This window comes from Zalophus californianus, chromosome 1, assembly GCF_009762305.2.
Source record: "Zalophus californianus isolate mZalCal1 chromosome 1, mZalCal1.pri.v2, whole genome shotgun sequence".
NCBI classification, from domain to species: Eukaryota; Metazoa; Chordata; class Mammalia; order Carnivora; family Otariidae; genus Zalophus; species Zalophus californianus.
Genome location: NC_045595.1, coordinates 3509847 through 3537057, shown reverse-complemented (window position 1 = coordinate 3537057; position 27211 = coordinate 3509847). Strand labels below are relative to the sequence as shown.

At 56.5% G+C, this 27211-nt stretch overlaps 2 protein-coding genes across 3 annotated transcripts; one reads left to right on the top strand and one right to left on the bottom strand.

The window, feature by feature from the left end:
- The first annotated feature begins 1158 nt into the window (after positions 1-1158).
- On the top strand, positions 1159-17833 carry TICAM1 (toll like receptor adaptor molecule 1). 2 transcript variants are annotated; one of them, XM_027586800.2, is made up of 2 exons: positions 1159-1282; positions 11115-17833. In XM_027586800.2, the coding sequence occupies exon 2, from the start codon at positions 11240-11242 to the stop codon at positions 13469-13471; it is 2232 nt and encodes a 743-aa protein (XP_027442601.1). In that variant the 5' UTR covers positions 1159-1282; positions 11115-11239; the 3' UTR covers positions 13472-17833. The 2 variants fall into 2 exon arrangements, with proteins under 2 accessions (XP_027442601.1, XP_027442603.1); XM_027586802.2 differs by lacking the exon at positions 1159-1282 and adding an exon at positions 7300-7418.
- Positions 17834-22568: 4735 nt separating this feature from the next.
- FEM1A (fem-1 homolog A) lies at positions 22569-26680 on the bottom strand. The gene has a single exon (XM_027586813.2). It carries the CDS (start codon positions 26562-26564, stop codon positions 24570-24572), a length of 1995 nt encoding a protein of 664 aa, XP_027442614.1. The 5' UTR covers positions 26565-26680; the 3' UTR covers positions 22569-24569.
- Between the last annotated feature and the right edge of the window lie 531 nt (positions 26681-27211).

Sequence of the window (27211 nt, the reverse complement as noted above, 5' to 3'; positions counted from 1 at the left end):
TTCCTTATTTCACTGAGCATGATGTCCTCAGGATCCATCCGCGTTGTAGCAGATACCGATTTCCTTCTTTTTGAAGGCTGAATGATAGTCCCACGTATGGATGGACCACATTGTGTTTATCCATTTAGTGATAATGGATCACTAAGTCGTTTTTTAGAAATATTTTAATATGGGCGCCTGGTTGGCTCAGTTGGTTAAGCGACTGCCTTCGGCTCAGGTCATGATCCTGGAGTCCCGGGATCGAGTCCCGCATCAGGCTCCCTGCTCAGTGGGGAGTCTGCTTCTCCCTCTGACCCTCTTCCCTCTCGTGCTCTCTATCTCTCATTCCCTCTCTCTCAAATAAATAAATAAATAAAATCTTTAAGAAAACGAAATATTTTAATAGATGTATTTCAACATAATGGACTTCCTTGTAACTTCTTGTATTTTGTTTTACGCATCTACAAATGGTATTTTGAGAAGACGCTCTGAGCTTCTCCAAACTGACAAGGAAACCCGGTCAAAGGCATTACGACTTTCACAGGTCCTTGTCCATTAAAATAAATAAACGAATAAAAATTATATTTACAACCATGTTGGTATAAAGACGAATATAACCCAGGAAGAACCATATTCATTGTTTTCTTTCTCATTTGAAAAGAAATGAAAACATTTTCGGGGGTCCCTAAAAGTATGGTGGTCCCACATCTTAACTATGCCCAGTGGACATGTGTGCACTGGGTTCAGGACCCCCAAAAGGTTAGGGTCCCTTATGAATTCTTAAATGTTGTGTTTGCAGCATAAGATATGCCATCTCAGCTGCCCCTCTTCCAGGCACCTGGCGATCCCCAAACCCCCCCAGGGTGGCCGATTTCGGGTAGCTCTCCCCCAATTATTACCCTATCCCCCTGTTCTATTCCGTGGAGAGCATTATCACTAGTTGAGATGATCTAATTTTTAAATTGTAGTTACTCTCTCCCTAGACTGCGGGCGCTCCGAGGGCAAGGCTCTGTCCCTCGTGGTCCCCAGCGCCCGCGCGGGATGTGCCCAAAGTCGCCGAAGATGGCAGCCCGAGGTGGGGCGCAGGGTGTCGCTGCGGGGCGCCTCGGGGACTTTCCCTGTCCCGCGAAGAAAGTGTGACCTCACCTTCCTGCCTCGCTCCCCGCGGGACGCGGAAGGGGCGGGCGGAGGCCGGGGGGTGGAGCCGCCCGCGCGCCCTCAATGCCCCGCCACCCGCGGGCACCGCCGCCAGGCCTCCCGGCCTCCAGCCCCCGCGCCGACGATCGATGGAGCGGGACCCCGGGTAGGTGGCGAGGGGACCAGCGCCTGCTGGGTTGGGCTGGGGAGGCTGCTGCTTCCCCTAGGGTTCGCGACCAGCTGCTCCCCCCACCCCCCCGCTCATGGTGCCCTCGCGCCCCTTGTTCGGTGCCCCCCTCAGCCCTCAGCTGCCCTCCTGGGTGGCGCTGGTCCTCCCCGACCCAGATTCCTCCTCACCCCCCTCGCCGTGTTGCTCCCCAACACCCCAGATCTCTCCCCAACACCCTGAATTCCTTCCTGACACCTCGAAGGCCACCCCACCCTCCCGGATTCCTTCCCACCCTCCTGGGTCCCTCCCCAACACCCTAGTTCTTTCCGAACGCCGCCGACTTCCCCCCAACCCCCCAGATTCTTCCCCACACCCAGAATTCCTCCCCCGACATCCCGGATTTCTCCCTAACATCCGGTACCTCTCCCCAACCCTCCGGATTCCTCTCCAGTACCCCCCTCCCCGCATTACACACACACACACACACACACACACACACACACACACGTTTCTGATTTCTTCCCAGAGCTTGGAGCCTTCTGTCCCAGCACCCAGTTCTTCCTGCCCTGCCTGCGCCGCCCCTCCCCCCAGACCCTTCCGGCCCCGAAACCACTTTTCCCAGGGGCTCCCGGGACCCCCCTCCCGCGGCAGGAGCGTGCTTCCCTGGGCTCGAGCCCCCATCAGCGGAGATCCGAGAATCTCCAGGCCTCACACCTCCACCCCTTATGGTGGGGTTTGGGGTTGGTTGTTACCCACCTAGGAGCCTCTGCCGTCACCACTCAGATCTGGGTGGCCCCAGGAGATCCTCAGGGCAACCCCCCCGTTTCTTCCCTTTCCCTGTGGCTGAAGTAGAAGGTTGGGGAGGGGGCTCTGCTGTGACGCCCAGGCAAGCTGGAGGTCGGGGTGTGGGTTCTGGCCTGTGGGGGTGGGCAGGTGGGTTCAGGGGGCTCCTGCCTGGACCTCTGTTTCCTCCTCTGAATAGGGACACGCATCCATCTTTCAGCAAACATTTAGGAAGAACCAGGGGCAGAGTAGTGCCCTCACAGTGTCCTCAGTCAAGACAATAAGCAAAACCGTGAATGGTCACGGTGATGTGTGCCCGATGCATAGAGTGGACATCCAGCAGCTTCTCCGGTGGCCTGGCTTGAGGATTCCTCAGATCCAGGCACCGGAAGGGGCCCCACAGAGTCGGTACTCGGTGAATAAGAGCGGGGGCCCTGGAGCCAGGCTGCCTGGTTTAAATCCCTGCCCCCTCACTTTCCACCTGTGTGACCCAGGGCAAGTGGCTCTACCTCTCTGTGCCTCCCTTTCTGATGTGCACAAAATAGTCCTAACTTCCAAGGTTGCCATGTGCTTCATCCGGTGCCCGCTGCATAGTAGGTGCTCAGTAAACACGTAGTGAACAAATGTCCCTTCGGTCTCCTGCATATTTTTCAGGGACAGTCTGGCTATGTTTTGCCTTCCGTGTCTTGTAATATTTCTTAATCAGCCAAAAGGACTGAACGGCGCCTCGAGTCTGTGCCAGTCCTGGTGGGAGCAGATTAGACTTTTTGTCTTGCTGGGGAGAGGATTCAGCAGGAAACATTTATGGAGCGCTTACTGTGTGCCAGGTGCTGTTCTGTCCATTCATTGATTGATCCTGTCGATCAGTATTTATTAAGCACCACCCGTGTGCCAGTCATTAATGCAGCTGTGAACAAGACAAATGAACATCCCTGTTTTAGCAGTGCTGACTCAGGTGGGAAGCGATGCATTCTCAACAAAGTAAGTTGGGAAACCTATAGTGTCAGGTAAGGAGAAGTTGGAAGGAGAAAAATAAAGCAAGGAGTGTGTGGGAATGGGCTTCAGTTTTAGGCAGGGTGGCCAAGGTTGACCTTGATGAGGAAGTGACATTTGAGCTGAGACCTAAAGGAGGTTCAAAGGAGCCAGCCATCTGAGGAAGGGTGCCCTAGGCTGAGGGAACAGCCAATGCAAAGGCCCTGAGGCAGGATCACGTGTGATATATTTAAGGAGCAGTGTGGTTGGAGGGGAGGGAGCGAGGGGGAGTGGGAGGAGGTGAGGGCGGGGAGGGGACAGGGGCCCGCAGGGAGGACCCATCAAATGAGTCGTGTCTGAGACACCTCTGATTTCTCCGCCCTAATCACAAACCGGCTCTTCCACATTTTCTGAACCAAGTATTTGCGACCAAAGCCTAGGTGCCCTCCTTGCCTCCTACTGATCCTCTCGCTTTCTCCAAATTATCCACAAATCCAACTATTCCCCACCTTCCTTGAGATCCCCACCTGGTCCAGCCCCCGGTCACTGCTTGCCGGAGCAGGTGGTCACCACCCAGGTCCCAGGCTCCTGCCCCTGCTCCCGCGTCCGTCCTCCCTGAAGCAGCCGCCAGAGGGCGCCCCTGAGCCCCCGTGTCAGGCCCCGCCCTCCTCTGCCCACAGCCCTCCAGGGCTCTCACCTCCCCGCTCCCACCGCACGTCCTGAACCCCTGTCCCTCTCTCCCCTTTCCTCACTTTGCTGCAGCCACACGGGGCTCCTCATTGTTCCTCCCACATGCCAGCCTCTGTCCTACGCCAGGACGTTTGCACGGGCTATTCCTTCTGCCTGAAACTTTCTTCCCCCAGGTCTTCACCTGAATCACTCTCATCCCTCCTTCAGGTCTCAGCTTCCATTCGCTTCCTCCCAGAGGCCTCCCTGGCTCCTCAGTAGCCTTTCCCCGGTTCCTCACTACCACACCCTGTTTCATTTTCTTTATGAACTTCTCATTCTCTGCAGTGGATCAGTCTCTCATCTATTATCGGTTTCCCCCAACTGGACTGTGAGCTCTGCGAGGGCAGGGGATCTGTGCATCTTGGGCTGCAACAGCACCTACAACAGGTCTTAACACATAGCAGATGCTCAATGAATATTTGCCCGACGCACGGAGAGACACTGGAGACTGTGGGAGAGGAGAGAGGGGGGAATGGGCATAAGCCAGATGTGGTTAAACATGTTTTAAGAAGAGGAAGAGAAAAAAATAAGTTCTGCCCAATTTTATTTATTTATTCTTATGCGTTATTATGTTGTTATACTGAGCTCCTGCTCATGGGGAGGACCACTTTCTGGGTCTGAAGAAACTGACCTAAGTGGGCTCCACAAGTGGGCAGGTGGCAGAGCGAGGCCCCCACCCCTGTTGGTACTTTCGTCACAAGGCGTCCACACTGTGGGGTGCGCGGTGGACTCTGCCCTGGAGGCCGTGGAGGGTGGGGCGGAATGAGAGCCGGGTTTGTGGCAGGTAGGGGTGGGAGCTGGGCAGGGCAGGGTGGATGCGGAACACACTGGGGGGCCGGTCCTGGGAGTCGGGCAAAGCTGGTGCAGCCACTGTCAGGGCTCAGGCAGGTCGGTGGGGAGGTGGAAAACGGTTGTTTGGCTTCTGATATTTTCCAGGAATGCAGGCGGGGGTGGTCCTGTCTTGCTGCTTCTGAGCCTGGCTCACAGCCTGAGCCTTCCCTGGGGGGCCTCCAAGTCTGGTGGCTGCTGGAAGGGGGCAGGAGTCACGCCCACGGAGCACCCATGGAGTGCCAGGCACCCCTCCAACGGTTTTACATGTGTGAGCCTCTTCAATCCATGCTGACGCTAGCAGATAGGCCTTCTCATTGCACCCATTTCAGAGATGAGAACACTGAGGCACCCGTGTACACATGGCCTGCCCTTCTAGCTTGGGAGTGGTGGAGCTGAGATTGGAACCCCAAGGGCATTTTTTGCCTACCAACTGCTCTCTCTTGCCCTGGAGGTGACTCATTTCAGGTGGGCGTCACATGGATGAGGCGGACGTTGGCCCTCAGACAAGGACAGCCACTGCTATGTTCTCGCTGACTACATTGTTGCGGGTGGTGGAGTTGGAGAACTCTTTTAGAATTTTTTTCCTCTTATTTTTTTAAAGACTGTATTTATCTGAGAGAGCAAAAGAGAGTATGAGCTGGGGGGCGGGCAGAGGGAGAGGGAGAAGCAGACTCCCCACTGGGCAGAGAGCCCTATGTCAGGATTGATCCCCGGGATCATGACCTAATCATGACCTTCAGGCCGACTTCCAACCGACTGAGTCACCCAGGCGCCCTCAACTTTTTTTCCTTTTAATTTATTGACGTAAAACCTGAATTCAGTATAGGACACAAATCCAAAGTCAAACTTGATGAGTTTTCAGAGAGAACGCAGCACAAAACAGAACATGGCGTCCAGCGCCCCCCTCCCCCCCGCCCTCTCCCAGGTGCTATGCTTCTGCACATTTTATCCGCTGTGCCTTTTTATCTGTTAAAATTTGGAGGCCACATGCCAACACATCTGAGTTTTTCTTCTTTTAAGTTGTATACACAGCTGCTCCCAGGAGTCCTCGGGAAGTGGAAAGAATGGTTGATCTGGGACTCGTTGCTGTTGAAGGGGGATATCAGACCATATTCCAAGTAGCGATCTTGCTAATTTCAGAAAGACTTGAGGGTTGTGCAGGAGTTGATCTTGAATGTCATTTTTATCCCCTTACACAGCTGGTGGGGAGCTCACATCATAGCTAGGAGGAGCTACACGCCATCTCTGAGTCTTAATGCTCACCTGCACCTGCTTTAGGTGTGTCCTGCATTAGCCTGTGTCCCAGTCCCCAGGTAGCCATGCTGCTTGGGAGCTCTGTGACCCTAGGCTACTTCGAGTGTCAAAGATGCTGATGATCCCAACCTTACTGGGTCGTGGTGCCAACGTCTAAACTCTTTGCTGTCCAACAGAAACATAAAGTGCAGTGCTTATGCCATTTTGCACTTCCTAGCAGCTATGTTAACAAAAGGAAAAAGTGAAACAAGTCAAATTCATTCTCTTGATACATTGTATCTATCACAATAGAGCCAACGTGTAACCGATATCAAACATTACTAATGAGGTATCTCGCCTATCTTTGTGTGTGGGGGCTAATTCTTCAAAATCTGGTGTGTATTTTACCACGCTGTATTTTCATCAGTTTCAGAGCGAAATCTGACCTTTCTAGAACAAGACTGTGTTTAACAGGGAGAGAATATTTCATGCTGCCTTGGCTTATCAATTTCAATTTCGATTAATTAAAAATGAACCCAGTTTAAAATTCGGTTTCTCCTTAGAAGGAGTGGCTACATTTTTAATGCTCAGTAGCCACACGTTGCTGCCTTAAAATGCAGACGGGACGGCTTACACACCAGAAATGTATTTTCTCAGGGCTCAGGAGGCTGGCAGTCTGAGATCAAGCCGTGGACAGGTTTGGTTCCTTCCAAGGTGTCTCTCCTGGGCGTGTGGACGCCGTGTCCTCACGGGTCATGACTCCGTGCACGTCTGTGTCCTCCCCTCCTCTTCTTGCAAGGACACCAGTCACTCTGGGTTAGGACCCACCCTAATGATATCATTTTAACTTCAGCACCCCTGTAAAGACTCTATTCCCAAATGCACGTCACATTCTGAGGTCCCGGGGGTTAGGGCTCCAACCTGTGAATTCTTCAGGGGGACACAGTTCAGCCAGTAACAGCCCGTTATGCTTCACAATAATTATATGGGCTTGAGAGAGAGGCTTTGGGTTGTGTGGTTACGTACATGGATGCCAAATAGCTGTCACTCGCCGTGTCATCTTAGTCAAGCTTGCCCCTCCAAATGGGAAAAAAATCAAGCCTGTTTCCCGTAAAGGTCCAGGAAGTGAATATTTTCAGCGCTAAGGGCCACACAGTCACTGCTGCGGCCCCTCAGTAATGGACAGTGGCCATGCACTGCTGTGTGCCAAAAAACACGAAAACAGCCCAGTGACCTCTGTCCAAGGCAGTTATGCACAGTGTCCTGAGTGTCATTGGTCTCTGTTCTAGGCAGTTATGTGCAGTTGTGGCTTATTTATTTTTTTAACTAATCTCTACACCCAACATGGGGCTTGAACTCACGACCCGGAGATCAAGAGTCACATATTCTATCAATAGAGCCAACCAGGCGCCCCATCATCAAGCCAATCTTGATTAAAAAAAAAAAATCTGCAGGAGGATAGGGAGTGAGCTGCGGGTTTACCTGGCAAAAGCGTTGCAGGCAGCGGGAAGAGCCAGTATAAAGGCCCTGAGGTAGGACCGTGCCTGGAGATTTTGAAGAACAGCAAGAAGACCAATGGCCTAGAGTAAGTCCTCAATTAAGGGGATCCACTAGGTTATATATTATAGATATGCATACCCACGTTATTGCCCTATTATGTATATATTATATATACATATTATATATAAATATCATGCCCATTGGACTGTTAGCTCTAAGAGGAAAGAGTCTGTTTCTGTTTTCTTTCTCTGTCCTGGTATGTTCAGTGGTGCCCAATACTTGGCAGATGCTGGAAAATTGCTCCTTGAATGAATGTTTCCCTTCCTCTTTCTTACACACTTCATTACTTATCACGTAACAAATATGTTTGGAGTTTTTACTCCACAGATTGCATATTGGCCCACCTTTTTCTTCTTCTTCTTCTTCTTTAAGCTCACAAGGTCTCTTAAAAATATTTGAGGGGTGCCTAGGTGGCACAGTTGATTGAGCGTCTGACTTTTGGTTTCGGCTCAGGTTGTGGTCTCAGGGTCATGAGATCGAGCCCCGCGTGGGGCTCTGCACTCAGCGTGGAGTCTGCTTGAGGTTCTCTCTCCTTTCCCTCTGCCCCTCCCCCTGCTCAGGTGCTCTCTCTTTCTTTCCCAAATAAATAAATCTTTTGTTAATAAAGATTGTTATTTATTTATTTATTGAGAGAGAGAGAATGGTAGAGAGAGAGCACGAGAGGGAAGAAGGTCAGAGGGAGAAGCAGACTCCCCGCCGAGCGGGGAGCCTGATGTGGGACTCGATCCCGGGACTCCAGGATCATGACCCGAGCCGAAGGCAGTCGCTTAACCAACTGAGCCACCCAGGCGCCCTAAATAAATCTTTTAAAAAAAAAAGTTATTTGCATTGATTGCCAGCTTGGCAAATTTAGCAGTTTCCTGAAACTCTGCATTTCTGGCTTCTCTTGAAGTATTAGCTGATGTGGTCCTGCGGAGCTGTTTCTCCTCATGGCAATACACACAAGTCACAGCCACCACATCTAGACAAGTCTAAGGTGGTTCAAAATTTCCAGATCCCACCTCCCTCCGTGTGAAAGCCCAAGTCCTCCCCCAATGGCCCGCACAGCCCTGCAGGACCCACCGGGTCCCCTCCCTGCCCTCCCCTCCTCCCTCTCTCCCCCTCACTCACTCGGCCAAGCGGGCATCCTCGCTGCTCCTCCATCACTCTGGGCTGGTCCTGCCCCAGGGCCTTTGCTCATGCTGTTCCCTCTGTCTAGAACTCTCTTCCCTCAGGTGTCCCCCTGGGTCACATTTGTATGTCCTGTTGAAATCTCTCTTGTCATCAAGGCCTTCTTGAACCACATTGTTTAAAACTGTGAACACCCCACCCCTGATTCTTGGGGTTTATGACCCTCCTTCCCTCCCCATGTTTCTCCGTAACATTTATTCCCAGCTGATGTGCTGTGAATGTCACTCATTTGTTGGTTGTCTGTCCTCCACAGGAGGAAGACAGCTGCATTTGGAGGCGGGGGGGGGGGGTCTGTGCCATTTCACCCCCAACCAAGTCTTCATGTCAGCATCTTGGGCCACTTGTATTTCTGAAACGGCCCGACCGCCACTTGCCTCTCTACATCCTTCCCCCAAGCGCCACCCCCTCTGCTCCTTCTTGGCCACTTCTCTTCTGCCCTGCTCCCGGGGTCAGCTCAGTCCTGTCCCCCCGGCACTTCTGCCCCCAGTGCTGGCTCTCCCCATGCTCTCTCTGGCCTGCATCTGACCTTCCTAGAATCTTTGACCTTGGCCCTGGTGCCCCAGTGGCTCACAACTACTCAAAATGGATTTAAAAAAAAAAAATCCTGAATCATTTTTGCACTGAGGTCTGTGATTCATGGTCTGTGATCCATGAGTCAGCCTTTGCTCTAGACCAGGATCCTCAACGTCAGCACTGAGCAATACTTGGGGCTGGGTCATTCTCTGTCGGGGTGCTGTCCTGGGCACTGCTCAGGGGAGGGGGAGTGAGCCTTGGCCCCCATCTACTTGATGCCAGGCACACCTTTCCCTGCGGTCGTGACAACCATCGATGTCCCCAGACATTGCCAAGGGTGGGGGTGGTTGGTGGTCAGAGGTGTTCTTGGTTGAGAAGCACTGCTCTAGGCTCTGGGGGTGTCGTTGTGGGCACTAGGGTAGACCAGACAGAAGTCTCAGCCCAGCTGAAGGGCATATAAAGTGTTCTCAGTCTCCTGGAATGGATCTGAAATGGTGGTTTTTGTTTTTGTTTTTGTTTTTGTTTTTGTTTTCTAAGTCTGAATATGATGTGCTTTGAGCACCTGGTGACCTCAGTTATAGGATTTGGAATACTCTCCCTAGCATCCTGTTGTGTGCCCTTGTGAAAGGGCCTTTTTTTTTTTTTTAAGATTTTATTTGTTTATTTGAGGGACAGAGTGAGCGAGAGAGGGAACACAAGCTGGGGGAGTGGGAGAGGGAGAAGCAGGCTCCCTGCTGAGCAGGGAGCCCGATGCGGGACTCGGTCCCAGGACCCTGGGATCATGACCTGAGCCGAAGACAGACACTTAACCAACTGAGCCACCCAGGTGCCCCGAAAGGCCTTTTTCTGTGCCTGTTTTTTTCATCCACAGCATTGGGAGGATATGAGTTCTAGCCGCATTCATTCATTCCACAAGGTTAGGTCCCCACTCTGTGGTTCAGCAACCCAGCAGGGTTAGGAGAGGCTCAGCCCCATCCACGGGTGCCAGGAGGCAGACAGCAAATGCAAAAAGTCTAACACACAAGAAAAGTTCACCCAGTGACATGCTGGGGGGAACAAGGTGACGTGGGAGAGACAGACTGGGAAGGACAGCGGCGTCGTGCAGGGCTGCGGAGATGGCGCCATTGTGCCTGAGAGCTGAATGATGAGACTAGCGTCCCTCAGGCAAAGGTCTGAGGAAGGAGCACTCCAAGCAGAGGGAACAGCACTTGCAAGGAGCCCGAGGTAGGAACCAGCTTGGCATTTGTTGAGACATGGAGAGCAAGGAATAGTCTCCAAATGGCTTGGCAGCACCATCAGGCCTGGAGCTGGCTCCCAGCAATTGTTCCTCACGCTAACATCACTACCTGGAGCCCCTATAGCTGTGTAGTGTAAATGACCCCAGGACGTCGTGGTTTAAAAACCACAAACATGTATCATCTCAGACAGTTCCTGGGTGTCAGGAATCTGGAGGAAGATGAGTTGGGTGGCTCTGGCTTAGAAGCTCTCTCGGGGTCGCGGTTAAGCTGTTGGCTGGCGGCTGCCTCACCTGAAGGCTCGACCGGGGCCGGAGTTGCCAGGAGGCCAGGATGTTCCCTCTGCCTACTGACTTCTGGTCATCAGGCTCAGAACTTTCCCTATGTGAAGGCAGCACAATTCCCTGAAACAATCCCACAAGTGAGCTTATTATTATTCCCAATAGGCAGTATAGTTTTGTGGTTGGGCACTCAGCCTCTGAAGCCAGATTTCATGGATTCAGATCCCAGCTGTCACCCACGGGCTGTGTGACTTTGGGCAAGTGACTTCCCTTTTCTGGCATGCTTTTTTTCACATGCAAACGGGGAAAATAGTAGGGTCTACCTTTTGGGTGACACCAGGCAAGTGTTGGCTGCTCTCATCTTGCAGAGGAGGAAATGGAGGCAGGGGGAGGTGACACACCTTTCCCCAGGTCACCCTGATAGGTGGTGGTGGCACTGGAAAGTGGGCAGGTGGGGGTGTCTGGGCCACCTCCCAGAGCTATCCCCTCTCTGGAAGTGACTGTGTCTCTCTTGCTTCACAGGTCTACTGCAGTGTCCCCCATGAGACTCGGAATGGTGAGCACGTAGGTGAGCATGCAGGAAGGCAGGTGGTGTGGAACATGCCTCCACCACCCAGTGCTTCTGCTGCCCACGGCCGCACTCACCTATGCCCATGGCCTGCACGGGTCTGTCGCTCTCCAGCGCCTTTGACATTCTAGGTGCCGCAGGTGAGGGCAAGCTCTTGCATCTTAAGCACAAGCTGAAGACCCTGCGCCCAGGCTGCCGGGGGGCGGACCTCCTGCACGCCATGGTGCTCCTGAAGTTGGGCCAGGAGACCGAGGCCAGGATCTCCCTGGAAGCGCTGAAGGCGGATGCGGTGGCCCGGCTTGTGGCCCGCCAGTGGGCCGGCATGGACAGTGCCGAGGCCCCAGAGGAGCCCCCAGACTTGTCCTGGGCAGTTGCCCGGGTATTCCACCTGCTCGCTGAGGAGAAGCTGTGCCCGGTCACTATGCGGGACATGGCCTACCAGGCTGCCCTCCATACGTTCAGCTCCAGGGATGACCACCGGCTCACAGAGCTCCAGGGAGAGGCCCAGGACCGCTGTGGGTGGGGTATCGTCAGGGACCCAGGGAGCTTCCAGCCCCTTCACTCTGATCAGGGCTGCCTGCCACCATCCTCAGTGTCACCCTCAGGCACTCACAGCCTTCCTCAGCCCATCAGGCACCTTCCGGACTGGAGCAGAGGGTGTTCCCTGAGATCCACCGGCAGCCCCGCCTCCCTGGCCAGCAATCTGGAAATCAGCCAGTCGCCCACCATGCCCTTTCTCAGCCATCACTGCAGCTGCCACGGGCCCAGCAAGCTGTGTGACAAGCCCCAAGCCAGCCCGGTGCCTGAGCCTGCCCCCACGGGCTGCCAGGAGCCTGAGGAGGTGAGCTGGCCACCTTCGGAAGCGACTGTCAGCCCCCCATCGATGGAGACTGCCAGCCCCCCACTGGGGGAGACTGTCAGCCCCTCATCAGGAGAGGTGGCTAGCCCCTCATCCGGGGAGAGTGCCAGCCCCCCATCGGGGGAGGCTGCCCGTCCCCCATCGGGGGAGACTGCCAGCCCCTCATCGGGGGAGACTGCCAGCTCCCGGACGCTACCAAACAGCTCAGCCCCTAGGCTTACTGAGCTGGTCCCAGATGCAAGCCCTGGCCAGCCCGACCCCCCCAAAGCTCTGGAAATCAGCACCCACTACCCGGTGGAGTGCACAGAAGTGTTGGCAGCCCCCAAATCTCTCTCCTTGCCCTCCAGAAACACTTGCCCTGACAAGGACCAGCCCCCACTCCCACTTCCTGGAGAAGATATCACTTCCCAGGTGGCCAGCCCATGCCCACCTGCGCCCTCAGCCCTGAGGACGTCCCCTCCCTGCCCTGCATCATCGACCCCTTCTTCCACTGGCCTGGCCTCCTCCAGCCCATGCCCCCCTTCTCCCGAGTTGGAGTCAGAGCAGAAATTCTATAACTTTGTGATCCTGCACGTTGCGGCGGATGAACACATTGCCCTGCGGGTCCGGGAGAGGCTCGAGGCCCTGGGGGTCCCTGATGGGGCCACCTTCTGTGAGGATTTCCAGGTGCCCGGGCGGGGCGAGCTGCGCTGCCTACAAGACGCCATCGAACACTCGGCCTTCACCATCCTGCTGCTCACCCCCAACTTCGACTGCCACCTGGGCCAGCACCAGGCGGGCCATTCGCTGATGAGCAGCCTCACGCGGCCCGGGTGGCAAGACTGCGTGATCCCCTTCCTGCCCCTGGAGAGCTCCCAGGCCCAGCTCAGCTCCCACACGTCCAGCCTGCTCATCGGCCTGGTGTGGCTGGTCGAGCACTCCCGGATCTTCGCCAGGAGGGTGACCAACACCTTCAAGCCGCAGACGCTACGAGCCCGCAAGGCCCACTGGAGGAAGGAACAGGACGTGCGGGCCCTGCAAGAGCAGCGCCGGCACCTGGAGGGCGAGCGGCAGCGGGTAGCGGCACTGAACGCGGCCTACTCGGCCGACGTCCAGAACTGCTTGTCCTGGCAGGCGCAGATGGAGACACTCCGGGCGGCCTTCGGGAGCCACATGCCATTTGGGACTCAGGTGCCCCCCGGGGGCCCGGGGCCTCTGGGCGCCCCCCGGCCCTTTCCCTCCTGGCCGGGCCATCAGCCGCCCCCTGAGGCTCCGTGGCTGGCCGGCTCGCCCGCGCCCGCCTTCCCGCCGCCCCCCGCCTTCCCGCAGGCCGGCCCGGCGCCCCCTCAGAGCCCCGGGCCGCAGCCCCTCATCATCCACCACGCCCAGATGGTGCAGCTGGGCCTCAACAACCACATGTGGAACCAGAGAGGGACCCAGGCGCCCGAGGACAAGACGCAAGGAGCAGAGTGACCGAGGGGCTGGGCCCGAGGACCCGGACCTTAGGGACGCCCCCCACCGCTTCCAGGGGGGGCAGAGGAGCGTGACGTCGTCGGCCGCTCTCCGGAAACGGTGCAAAATGGGCCCCGACGACTCCCTGGCGCGCAGGGTGGCCAGACTTGGGTGTGGCATTTACAAATTCTCACCTGGGTGGTGGTGGGGCTAGTGGGCTGGGGGATGTGGGTACCGTGTTTTAAGTATAATAAATATTTATTGAATGTTTCCGCGGTGCGGTTCTCCTCTGGGAGACTTGAACTGTACCCAAAAAGGGAACCGGAAGGGAGGAGCTCGCTTCTCCCAGTGTGAGGCATGGACCGAACGGTTTGCGCAGTTTCTCGCATTTCATTGGCCAGAACCTAGTCACGTGGTCCATCGGCTGCAAGGGACCTTGGGAAATGTAGTCTTTTGGGCCGTGGGCTTTGCTAAAAGTTTTGGTTCTAATACCAGAGAACATGGAGAGAAAAGACGCGGGGGGACATTTAGCACTTACTGCTGTAGCCCCCCCTTTTTTTTGCCAAAGGTTCCTGCCTTGATGTGTCGTGTCCCCCACTCCCCACCTTGCTGGACTCAGATCCGACCATGTGATCTTGGGCAAGGGCCTTTGGCTCTCCGAGCCTCGAGTTCTCGTTTGAGAAGTGGGTTTGATGTTTCAAGGTTGTCAGCAGATCCTGTGTGAGACACTGAACCTTGCAGTGTAAGTGCTCATTAACCGCCAGCCGGAGAGGAGGGGGTTAATCTTTTTTCAGGGTCACAGACCTTTGAGAAAGAATAGAATTAACACTTGGGCACTCACATTTACGGATTGCACAGGCTTTAAAGATCTAAACGTATTCGATTTTATTTTTATTTTTTAAAAGTAATCTCTGTGCCCAAGGTGGGGCTCGAACTCAGGACCCTGAGATCAAGAGTCACATGCTCCACCCACTGAGCCAGCCTGGCGCTCCTGAACTTATTTTAATCCCCAAAATTGACCGCCCTCAGAGTAGAAGCTTATATTGTTGGGCTCATTTTACAGATAGGGAAAACAGGCTCAGAGAGGTGAATCTGGGTCTGCACGGTCACACCGGTCAGAAGTGGAGGAATTGTAATTTCCAAGGGAGGAAGTGACGGAAGGGCCAACTCCAGCCGGCGGAGCCAGGAAGCCGCTAGCCCCTCCCACCCAACCGCCCGGCTCAAACATTAACTTTGCAAGCCCTTTTCCTCCGTTTCCTGGGGCCCCGGAGGGCGGGCCTGGCTGACTCACTGAGGGCGTCAGATACCACTGGTAATTTTAGTCGCTGACTCAGATTTTGTTGGGGCTCAGCTTCCTGAAGCCTCCGCAGCACTGAAGTGAAACCTGGGGAGGAGTCCGGGAGACCAGCTTCCAGGGTGGGCCGAGGTGGGCGGGGTTCGTGGACGGACGGTTTCTGTTCATGGAGGCGAGAGCTAGCTGCAAATAACTGGACGATTGCGGTGAACAGACCATTCGTTCATGTGAACAACATTTATTGAGCGCCTACTGTGTACCCAGTTTGTCCCAGGCACTGGAGTGCAGTAGGGGCAAAGGCAGTCGCAATCTATCCCTTGCTCTCCTTTCAGTCGGAGGCGGAGGAGAGGGGACAGCGGATGCGTCATCACAGGAAGTGAGATAATTTCAGAAAGTGAAGGGCTATCAGAAGAAATGAACAGAGTTGGGGGTGTCCCAGGAGGGAAAACTTTGGCCCGAGTGGCCAGGGAGGGCCTCTCTGAGGAGGTGGTGTTAGAGCCAAGCCCCATAGGAAGAGGAGCCCGCCATGATGAGAAGAGCTTGAGGACTGGGGTGATTTTCTGGGCAGAGGAAACAGCTCGGGGGCAAAGGTCCTGGGGCAGGGCCCTGCCTGGCATGTTGGAGGAACAGCAAGGACGCCTGTGTGGCTGGAGCAGAATGAGCGAAGGGGAGGGAGGGAGGAGAGGAGGACAGGGAGAGGACGGTAGCAGGTTCCTGCTGGGCCCTGGGGGCTTCGGGGAGGACTTGGGCTTTTCCCTCAGGGAGGTGGGAGCCCTGCAAGGCTGCGGGCAGAGGAGGGCAGGACCGGACTCAAGTGCTCACGGGCGCCCTCTGGTGGCTGCTCTGGGAAGGACAGGTCAGGAAGTTGGGGGGGCGGGGCGCAGCCCTGAGCCTGGGACCAGAGCAGTGGCAACAGAGCAGATCCAGGCCAGCCGTGACGAGGGCCGGACCCAGGTGGAGGCAGAGGAGGGACAAGTGGGCACATTCAGAGCGTGAGTCTTTGTTTCATCCCTGAGACATTGTGAGACTTGGAACAAGTCACAGCCCTTTCCTGGACCTCATCTTTCCCATCCGTACTCGGTCCTAGTGACTTCAGGTCTGGAGCTCCAATACTTGGCACGTCCCCGTGTCACTCCAGCACACTTAAAGGACAAGCATTTTGAAAGCCCTGGGCGGAGGCTTTTACATGCTGGCTGAGCTTGTTTCATCCTCCCAGCAGCCCAGGAGCTGGAGACTACCCTTGTCCCCAGTTTACAGATGAAGACACTAAGGCCCAGAGAGGGGAAGTCACTTATCCAAGGTCACACAGCACACAGTAGCCTTTGGGGGCTGAAGAAGGAGCCAGGTGTCTCTATTGGGTTCTAGCTCATACGGAGATCGTGAGACTGCTCCTTCATTACGTCCATTGTTTTTTGTTTTTGTTTTTGTTTTTTATTCTGTGAAATAGTCTTGTTCCTTTCCTGGCTCCTGGATCTGTCTGGGTCACTGCAGTGTCTTCAGTGCGCAGCACACGGTAGTTGCTCAGTAAGTGAATCCTTTTGAGGAACAATATGTGGAGCACCTGCTGTGTGCAGGTCCGTCTGGGGCACTATCCCTGACCCCTATGGAGTTCCCTGGGCAGTGGGTGGAGAGGATGTGATTCATCCATCTACTTATCCAACCAACATTTATTGAGCTCCTACTGGGTGCAGGCACCTGTGGGCACAGTGGCGACTGAGTGGTCACCATACCCCCAAGGTGACCTGAGACAACACCGTCCTGTTCTCTCAGAGCTCACGGTCAGCTGCCAGAGACAGAGACAGTGACCAGGGGAATCAGGCCTGTGATGGAGAAGTGTAGGGGTCTGTGGAGGCCCAAAGGGGACTCCTGACCCGCCGGCGGGGATTCAGAGAAGCTTCTGGAAGGAGGAAGTAAGCTGAGACTTGAGGCGTATGGTGGAATGAGCCATGGGCTGGGAAGAGAGCTCCTGGAGGTGCACAGAGCACTGGCGAAGGCCCGGAGGCGAGAGTGTGAGCTAGGACAGCTCCAGACAGAGCTGCGCTTTGCCAGAGCTGGGGGCTCAGCCACACGTCCTGTTGCCCTGGCGCCCCCTGGTGGCCGCCACCGCTCCAAGGCCAGTGCGCCCCCAGTGGCCACCAGGCCTGGGGTGTTTCCTGGGAAACCCCCTATCCCCGCTAGGGACAAACAGCCTTAAGGAAAAATAGGGGGGAATTTTTTTGAAAATTTCCCCTTCTTTAAGAACTCGGAAACATGAATCAATAACAGATGATTTGTTTTCAGAGGTTAATAACTGCGTCCCTGTTAGGAATGATGTCTTTCTGAGATGATTAGATCTTCTACAAATGTCCTCCCGCTCTCTGGGCCCAGAGACGGTAATGCATTGCCCAGTGTCACCCAGTGCATGCGTCGCTGCCACCGAGCCTGGGCAGAACTTGAGGGACTTTGAATCTTGTAAATCTTCTGCCTCTCCGGCACAATCTGGGTGGCCCACCAGAGGGCGCGCGCGAGCACCTCCTCTGCCCTCAGTCCTCCAGGGCTCCACCGCCTTGGGGGTAAAAGCCCGGGTCCTCCCCGCGGCCCCCAAGGCCCCGCGCGACCTGCCCTCCTCTCCTCTCCCTCTTCCCCCCATCTAGTCTGTACGAGCCACATGGGCTTCAACACACAGATGTGGTTCTGCCCCAGGACATTTACACAGCTGTTCCCTCTCCTTGGAATGCCCTTCCTCCAGATGCCGACATAGCCCCCTCCTCACCTCCTGCAGATTTTTGCTCAAATGTCATCCTCTCAATGGGGACTTCTCTGATTACCCCACTTAAAATCATTTACAACCTCATCCACCTCCCCACCCCGTTCTATTGCTCCCTGATGCTTAGCACTTTTAGACAAAAATAGTAAGTCACTTATTCACTGAGCACATTGTTTATCATCTGCCTTCCCAAGAGGATGGGAATTTTATCTGTTGATTTCACTGCTGGACCCCAGTACCTGGCACACAGCAGGTGCTTAATAAATGACTTTGAATTAATGGGCACATCTTTTTATCTTTAAAATAACCTCTTTGGGGGCGCCTGAGTGGCTCAGTTGGTTAGGCGACTGCCTTCGGCTCAGGTCATGATCCTGGAGTCCCGGGATCGAGTCCCGCATCGGGCTCCCTGCTCAGTGGGGAGTCTGCTTCTCCCTCTGACCCTCTTCCCTCTCGTGCTCTCTCATTCTCTCTCTCTCAAATAAATAAAATCTTAAAAAAAATAAAATAAAATAACCTCTTTGTTCTGTTTCCCTCCTGCCTGCTGGTGAATATCCTGTCCATTCGTTTTGTCATCCGTTCACTGAACAGTATGTATTGAGCACCTAGTGTATGCCAGGGAGGGTTTCAGATTTGGTGGACAGTGTTGACTAAAGCAGACCTCATGGGGCTCATAGCTCTGTGGGGGAGACGACACACCACCAGGTGGTTGCAGCCGGGGTGGTCCTGGGTGTGATGGGGGGATGCAGAGGCCACTGTGGGGGCCCTGGGGCTGGGGGCAGTCATGGGAGGCTTCCTGGAGGAGGCATTCCAAGAAGGAAAGGCTCCTGCAGGTGGAAGGTACAGCTCATGCGAAGACCCCATGGTGGGAGGTAGCTTGGCGCCCCTGAAGGCTGGGGAGGAGCCAGTGTGGTCGATCTGAGCACCTGTGTCATGAGTGTGCCCCCTCCACCTTCCCCCAGAACAGGATGCAGCCTTTATTTGTGGAGACCCAGAAGGTGCTGCAGTGAGTATTCTGCGCCACCAGGGGTCGCCATGGGACAGCGATTCGAGCTTCTCCCCTGCCTGGGGCTGGAGAGAGGCTGGAGGAGCAGAGAACCCGCAGAGAGTGCCAAGTTCCAGATCATACCAGCAGCCCCCTTTCTCCGCTTAGAGCCTCTGCAAATAACAACAGCCGCCGCATAAATATCCCCATTAACTGGGGCTTTGGAAATTGTCCAGTCTAATGTTGCTGGGGACCACAGCCCAGAGAGGGTGGACACCTGCTTTAACTTACACCGCAAGTTCCATCCCAACCGGGCCCACACGGTGCCCCCTCCCACCCCGAGTGCTTCTGGGCGGGGATCTTTTATTTTTAGCCTGGTCAGGGGATACAGCCTTTTTATAGCCCTGGGGCGCTCCGGGGTTTCCAATGTCCAAGGGAAGTTTAAAAAATTGTTCTCTTCCCAAGAAAAGGAGCTTCCTGACCTCTCAGGGGGGCCTGGACCAACCTCCTGTCTTCCCTGATGCTCCCCTGGGGTTCCTCAGACCCTCTATCGGGCTCTGTGCCAGTCCCCACCCTGTGAACCCCAACCCCCTTCTCTTCAGGCACCTGAGCACCGGCGGCGGGCAGGCTGGGGTGGCGCCGCGTGCCCGCCCACCCCTCGCTGGCTCTCAGAGCCTTGCCGTCACGCGGGGCCATGATGAACTCGGACACCGCCCCGCCCGTTCCCCAGCCTTGCTCACCTGTCTCCTGTCCTCAGGAGCTTTGCTGGCCTTCTGCCCTCTTCTTTACTGCCTTTCTTTAAAAAAAAAATTTTTTTTTTTAAGATTTTATTTTTCAACAGAGAGAGAGAGACAGCGAGAGAGGGAACACAAGCAGGGGGCGTGGGAGAGGGAGAAGCAGGCTTCCCGCCGATGCGGGGCTCGATTCCAGGACCCTGGGATCATGACCTGAGCCGAAGCCAGGCGCTTAACGACTGAGCCACCCAGGCGCCCTACTTCCTATTTTCGAGTCATGTAAGTTTTCTTTAAACAGGCTTTAAAATTGACTCCCCCCCCAACTTTTTTTTCTCCTGGAATTAGATCGTGGTGATGGTTGCACAACCTTGAGACTATACTAAAAGGCATGGAATTGCACACTTTAAGAATGGTGAATTTTCTCTCAGTAAAAACTTGTAACAAACTCATCTTTATTTTGAAACGTGGGTCATTTGCAGTATGAACACCTGTAAACTCACATGTTGTCAGGGGGTGCGGTGGGGGAGCCTAGCTAAGCTTTGCTCCCTAAGACATATTCGAATAAATACACAAGTAATGTGAAGCTTTCGAAGCTCATCCATAGCAGACGTGTAAGTGGGCGTGCAGACAGCGGACGCCCTGTGACCAGGAGGCTTTGTGCGTCTCCTGTGCCCCAGGACATTTTCACTGACAGCCTCAGTCCTTCCTGCCACATTGCAGGTAGCTGCTGCTGTTCACCCCAAATTACAGATGAGGACACTGAGGCACAGGGAGGGGCGGTGACATTCCCGAGGCCACGTGGCTGCTGTCCTGACCACCACTCCACATGGCCCAGTGAGCATGCTCATTCTCTGAATGAGGAAAACTGGACCCCATCAGAGCTTTGATGGTGGGTTTGTGGCCCGAGGGCTGAAGCCAGAACCACCCCTGCCACACGTGTTTCATTTAATTGCATTTAACTTTTGTTCCTGATAAAATATTTTGTTATTAATGTTTTTAATTCCAGTGTTAATACAGTGATGATTCGTTTCTGGTGTACAATCTGGTGATTCGACACTTACTTCTAGGCATTACTTGGTGCTCACTGTGTCAATTTCATTTAACTTTTAGAAGAACCAGCTTTTGGGTTCATTGATTTTTCTCTATCGTTTGTGCATCTTTTTTAATTTTTAATTTTTTTAAGTTTTATTTAAGGAATTTCTATGCCCAACGTGGGGCTCAAACGCATGACCTGAGAACAACAGGCGCTCACTCCTCTGACCAAGCCCGCCGGGCATCCCTTGTTTGGGCATTTCTGTTTCCCTGATTTCCACTCTGTTTTCCTTCCTGGCTTCCACATACTCGGGGTTTAATTCGCACTCATACTTCCAGCTTCTTGAGGTAACACTTAGACCCCGGTGCAGCCCCCCTCCAGCCTGTTTCTGCAGCTGCAGCCGGTGACCTCCAAGCTTCAAACCAGGCACATCTCTCCTTGCCCTGAGGGTGAAGCGCAGACCGCTCACCCTGCGCCGCCTGCCTGAGCTCCCCTAGCTCCCCCAGCTCCTTCCTCCCTCACTCCATAGGGCCACACGGGCCTCCTTGTGAATTCATTTATTCATTATTCATTCAGCAAACCACCATGTGCCAGACCCTCTTCTAGGCAGGGACACAACAGGGAACGAGCTGGTGCAGGTGACATTCTAGGGAAGGGGACACAAGGAACAAATAAGGAAGCAAATGAAGAAAAGAATCGGGATCATCTCAGGAGCCAAAGTTACGTGCTGGCTGAGAAGGAAATACCGAAGGGGGGACGTGAATGGCTGAGATGCTTTCAATGATAGGGAAGGCTTCATGGAGGAGGGGACATCGGGTCATAATCACTGATGAGCTTCTGGTAGAGGACACTAAGGCATTGGGCAGGGGGAGAGGTTGCACTGGGGAGTCTCAGACGTCCCATCCAAGGCAGGTTCAACGTCTCTCCTGCAACCTACAGGAGGCACAGGGGCCGGGGGGCCGGGAGGGACCACTGCCTCCCTCCGCAGGGGTGGTGGTGGTGGCGCCCGGATTGGGGCTGGGTGTTGCCTAACGCCCACGGCAACTGCTCAGTGGAACGGCCTCCTTGTCCAGTCCCTGCCGAGCCTCCTGCAGGAATCCACACCCACTCGCTCCAGGGACAGAGTCAGCGCCCTGCTGTGCCGGCCCCGAGTGCTCGTGCTCCCGGGGACTGGTCACCTCCCCTTTCCAGCCTGTGACGTGATTTAGAGCCATGCTATCTTTAACCCTGGGCCAGGACACTCTGCTCCCCTCCCTGTAAACACCGCTCAGATGACAGTAATGGAATCCTGTGGGGGTGGCGGGCCCCAGGCATGCGGGGCCCAAGCTGGAGGCCCTGGACTCCCCAAGGTGGGAGACACTCGCCCATGAATTCACCCACCCATCCACTCCCTCGGCACATGGGCTCCCAGGACCCAGCCATGACCAACACCACACAGGGCTCTGGGAGGTCGGAGACAGGGACACACTGAGCAGCCAGCCAAGTGGGCAGAACGGGAGGCACTGATCCCAGCTCAGGGAGGACGGGCAGCGGCTCCCACGGGTGCGGGGCTGCATGCATTCAACACCTCCACCCTGGGCTCCCAGCCCGCTCAGCTTGTCGGCTCACCTGCCAGGGACTTGTCACCACGCCTGTTGTGTGGCCTTAGGGAGCCGTGGCACCTGTCCCTGCGTTTCACACAACCCCACCTTCACTCAGACTGCAGAAGTTTGGGGACACAGGGTGGAGCAGTGCGCACACCGTGCTCCCAGCCCACTGTGACTGGTTGGGGCCAGGGGTGGGGGAGCTCTGACCCCAGCTGGCAGAGAGATGCCCTGCATCCTGCAGGTCACCACCTGGGGGACACATCCTCGCCCCCAGGAACCAGAGCCTCTGCTGCTGTTTGGCGCAGCGGGATCACCGCTCAGTTGAACTCTGAATGGCCTTCGGGAGACTGGGGCTGAAATCACAATTCTTAGTGGCGAGTCTTCAGACACGCCGTACCCGGCTTCCCCCACTTGGGAGACAGGGAGACCACCACCTACTTCCCCGAGCTGCCGTGAAGGTCGGACGGAGGCACGTAGGACGGAGCCTGGCATACAGCAAGGGCCCAATAAACGCTCTGGCCAGTGTTGTGTCTCCTGAGGCCACTCTTGGGCACCTACCGATTTAATGCCCACTCCTTCAAGGCAACGATGTGTTCACACTACAGAGGAGCGGGCGGACGCCCCAGTGAGGCCAGGAGACCAGCAGCAGCCCCCTGCCCGACACGCTGCTGGAGGCCCGGCCTCCCCCAGTCATGCGGGGGGTTCCCCCCGCGCCCCCCCGCGCCCCCCCGCCCAACCCCGGCCTGAGGACACAGCAGGGCTTGGGCCGGGCTAACTGGAGAGAACCAGAACTTCCTCCCCAGACGGAACGGCTCCAGGAAGCCCGCCGAGGTCACCCACAGCCTCTTGCCCCACCCCATCTCAGGAGGGCCACGCCACCTCTTCTGTGGCAACCCTACCACAAAGCAGGGGTTTGGAGTAGGCCACTGGCTTTCCTGTCTTCCCCCCACTCCCTGCGCAGATCAGGCCACTCCCCTGGGGAAACCTGACACAGGGCAGCTCCAGGACACCCCCAGGAACTCCCCCAGTGAGAGACGGTGGCCTGGGGGCTGGGGTCTCCACGGACCCACACCACGGGCCTCTGTGCTCAGCAGCTGCCGATGGCCCCGTCGGAGGGCTTGAGCGTCAGCGCAGAGACTCACAACGTAAACTGCCTCATTGCTTTATTCCGTGCCTTCAAGGGACAGTGACTGTTTCCTGCCTCGACAGGAGGTCAAGCCTGGCCTTGTAAATAAATAATGTCCTAACTAACACTGCAAATCCAAACGAGGCTGAGTTTCCTCGGAGGGGAGGGACACCCAGGGGCCCCGCATGGGGCCATGTTGCTGCCGCCCGCCGAGGCTGCGGGAAAGGTGCAGGGGGTGGGGGAGGACGCCCCTCTCCTGGGCGGGGGCAGCTGCTTCTGTCCCCTTCTACTGTCCCCTGCTCTGCGGCTGGCTGCCGGCGCGTGTGCAGGGCCGCTCCAGAGAGATCACGAGATCTCGAGGCAGCAGTTTCTCCAGCAGAGGCACGTGAGACCCTGAGGGATGGGGAACCAAGCTTCTGTAGTTGGCAACTTGTGGACATTCACTGTCTTACCTGGCTGACTCAGCAGCGTACTCGGAATCTGCTCGGGAACGCCTGGATCCAGGCTTTCAAGCAGCTTAAAGAAAAGGGGGGGGGGCTAGAGCCGCTGGGCTGCCCACCACTCAGGATCTTTGAGGCTGAGGCGGCCTGCCGTTTTTGGACTCAGTAATTGTGAGAACCGCACCCAAGCCAGCCACACTAGTTCTCACTGGGTGGGGGAGAGACACCACACCAGTTCCCTTAGCATTTAGAAAATGCTTCTCTTGCTAATGAGAACATCGGGAAGCCCAAGTAGAAGGCAAATGAGTGAAGTTTAAGAAAAAAAAAAAAAAAAAAGTAGTCACTCTCACTTTCGGGCCCAATGCCGGGGGCTTCTACCTGCCTCACCAAATTCTCCACACCGTAAAGCTCACTCCTGATAGCCTTGCCATCTCAGGCACGACGGAAACCTCCCTGTGTGAAATTAACTTCTTAAATCTGACAAAACATTCTTTAAAAAAGAAAGAAATATATGGCAGCGAAACCTCGGGACTCCTGTGCCCCACGTGTAACCTGCCCACTCATGAATCAACAGAACACCAAACCAACGAAAGCAATGCGAGGAGCAGGCTGCCCAGGGCAGAGAGCCCAGCCCACGGGCTCACGGGCCACGGTCATGGTGGCGCAGCAGGGAGCGGGGTGCAAGTGTGCTGCTGGAAGAATGGAGTCGGTCTTGCTTCTCAAGTCTCCAACTTTCGACCTCAGGAACCCCCGGTCCCGACGCTGCATTTGGCGGCTGGGTTTTTCTGGCAATGTAGGGGCAGAGAAGCATGGAGCCCATTCTCAGCTTCTTCCTGTTGCTGAGAGAGAAAGAAGGCAAAAGCTTCAATTCCTCTGCCTCCAGGCAAGGAGGCGAAATCCTCTGGAACCCAGGCAGATGGAACGCCAGGAAGGGTGTGCATCTTCTCCGGATGAAAGGCTGGCCCGTGGGCTCCTGGCCAAAAACAGCTCCTTAAGCACACGATCCTGAAGGCTGTGAGCACCAACAACCTGCTAGTTCCTTTCCCTTCCCCGCAGAGGTGACGGGGCCGCGGAGGCTAGACAGCCCTTCTATGTCACGCCACCCAAGGGCTCACGAAGAGAGGGTGAGAGCACGCCTAGGCTCCGCCCCTCCCGGATTCTCCTCTCTCCGAACCACGTCAGTGTAGCTCGATGAAGGCCTCCAGCTCCTCGGGGATGAAGCCCTTGTAGGGGATCTTGTTCTTGTCCAGGGCGCGGGCTGCAAGGCACTGCAGGGTGACATAGTTGAAGGGCTGAATGGTGCTCTTGGCCAGCAGCTTTTCATCCAGCAGCTCGTAGGCAGTCTTCTTGAAGGCATTGGTGGCATCCATGTGGGCCCCCGCTTCGATGAGGGCGTTCATGATCCCGGGGCAGTTGTTCTGGGCCGCTATGTGCAGTGGGGTGTTGTTGTCAAAGTCCCGGCTGTCCGGGTCGGCCCCACAGTCAAGCAGCACCTTGACCACCTGGAGGGAGGGGAATCGGCCCACCGGGTAGCGGCCGACGTTGGTGGTGTCCTTGTCCACGGCCATGTGCAGAGGCGTGAAGCCGTTCTTGCCTCGGGGGGCGCACTTCAGCAGTCGGTAGACGGTCTGGTGCTTCAGGTGCTCCTGGTCCGGCGTGCACTCCACTTTCTCCAACAGGTAGAGCAGGTGGAGGATGATGGCCAGGGCCTTGGTGAACTGGGCCGAGTCCCCGGGTTCCTTGGGCAGCTGCAGGGCCCGCTCCACTTCCCGCACTCCTTTGCACAGCACCCCCATGAGGTCTGCAAAGCCGATCTGTGTGCCCAGGCTGCCCTTGGCCGCCCGGTCCTGGAGCACGTAAGAGAAGAGTTCGGCAAAGGACAGGAAGCTGCTGGCGGTCATGGGGCTCAGGGGCTCCAGGTTGCTCTGCTGCATGTCCAGGGCGTACTTCCACAGGCGGATGCAGCGCTCAAAATTGCCCGAGTCGGCGTACACCGCACCCCGGTAGCGGATGTAATAGGAAGTGTCTGGGTGAGAAGGGCCCAGGATGCGCTCTCGGATCAACAGGGCCTGCATGCGCATCTCATCGGGGTCAGTGATCAGCGCTTCCAGCTCCTCAGTGGTGTTCACCTCCCTGGAATAGTCATAGGCCAGGACCAGCTGTGGGGGCTCTGGCTTGGGCAGATAGGCACCGCCCTGGTGCCGCAGCTCCATAGCCCGTCTCCAGTGCTTCAGGGCCCCGAGCAGATCCCGCTTCTTATCCACATACGTGGCTCCCAGCAACTCTAGAGCTTCCACGGCAGCCTCCCGGCTGGTGGGGCAGCAGCTCTCATAAGAATCGCTAAGCTGCTCCTCCGGGGAGGAGCCACAGCAGAGGGACCCCTGCGGCTGCGCGCATCCCCGGCCGGAGGCGGAGGGGCCCTCTCCGGACAGCCCCCGCCGCACCTCCTCCCCGGCAGGCTGCTCCTGGATGAGGTACTCCACGATGTTGGTGTGGCCCGTGACGCTGGCCGCCAGCAGAGGGGTCATGCCGTAGCCGTCGCGCTCCATGCGAGCATTGCAGCCCAGCAGCAGCTGCAGGATCTCCAGGCTGCCGGACTCGGCGCAGTCGTGCAGGGCCGTGTTGCCCTTGGCGCTGCGCCGGTTCACCTGGGCGCCCTGCTCCAGCAGGTAGCGGGCGATCTCGCGGTGGCCCTTGTAACAGGAGATCATGAGGCACGTGTGCCCGTGCCGGTTGGCCACCTCCAGGTCGGCCTGGTGCTCGCCCACCAGGTAGCGCACCACCTCCAGGTGCCCGTCAAAGCAGGCGGCGCGCAGGGGCGTCGAGTTGGTGCGCGTGGTGCGGTTCACCGAGGCCCCGCGGCGCAGCAGGCTGCGCACCACGTCCAGGTGGCCGGCGGCCGAGGCGGCCCACAGCGGCGGCGCGCCCTCGATGGTCTCGCCATCGAAGTGCACCGAGCCGCCCGCCTCCACGCTCGCGCCGCACCGGTCCACCAGGTACTCGACCACGTCCAAGTGGCCGTAGCGAGCGGCGATGAGCAGCGGTGTTCCCCCCCCGGCCACCTCGCCCGTCAGCTCGTCCAGCTCCTCCCGGCTCCGGCCGCTGAGCAGCTTCTGAAGCAGCTGCAGCTTGCCGTCGCGGGCGGCGTTGTACACGGCGGTGCGGAGGTCCATGGTCCGGGCTTCCGCCAGGCCATGGGCCGGCCGCCGGGGGACGCGGAGAGCGCGGGCTAGCGCCCGGAGGAGCAAGCGGCAACCTTCACCGTCTCCCCCGCCGCCATCTTAGGGGCTTCTCCGGCGGAACAAAATGGCTGCCGCGGCCGGGCGCCGCGGGTGATGGCGGGTGTGCAGGGAAATGTAGTCCTGGGGGCCGGCCTCCTCCGCAGGACAGAAGAGGAACGGAGACGGCCAAGACTACCACTCGTAGAAGGATGCGCACAAGCCGAGGCGAACTGGGAGCACGGTGCACGGTGGGGATTGTCGTTCCGACCAAGAGGATTAAGGCCGAAACTGTCAACGCGTGGACTACAATTCCCGTCGCACAATGCTATCACGATGACTTCTGGGACCCGGGCAAGTTTGGCTACGTACTTCCTGTGGCTCCCTCAGGGCTCCAGCCCACCGGAAGCGCAGGCGCAGGCCGAGAGACTCCATTCCCCGAAAGGCATCGCGAGCAACCCGGAGCCAATCAGGAGCGAGAACGAGGGCTAAGCCGGCCGAAAGGCCCTGTCTGATCTGGGTTTGGCGTGGCCGAGCCGCTGGCCGGCAGGGGGCGCTCGGGAGAGGCGGGAAAGCTGAGGGCGCCGGGATGTTAAGGGCGC

What these genes read in the sequence shown, in the direction of transcription:
- TICAM1 (XM_027586800.2), top strand. Translation starts at nt 11,240, where the DNA reads ATGCCCATGGCCTGCACGGGTCTGTCGCTCTCCAGCGCCTTTGACATT.
- FEM1A (XM_027586813.2), bottom strand. Translation starts at nt 26,564, where the DNA reads ATGGACCTCCGCACCGCCGTGTACAACGCCGCCCGCGACGGCAAGCTG.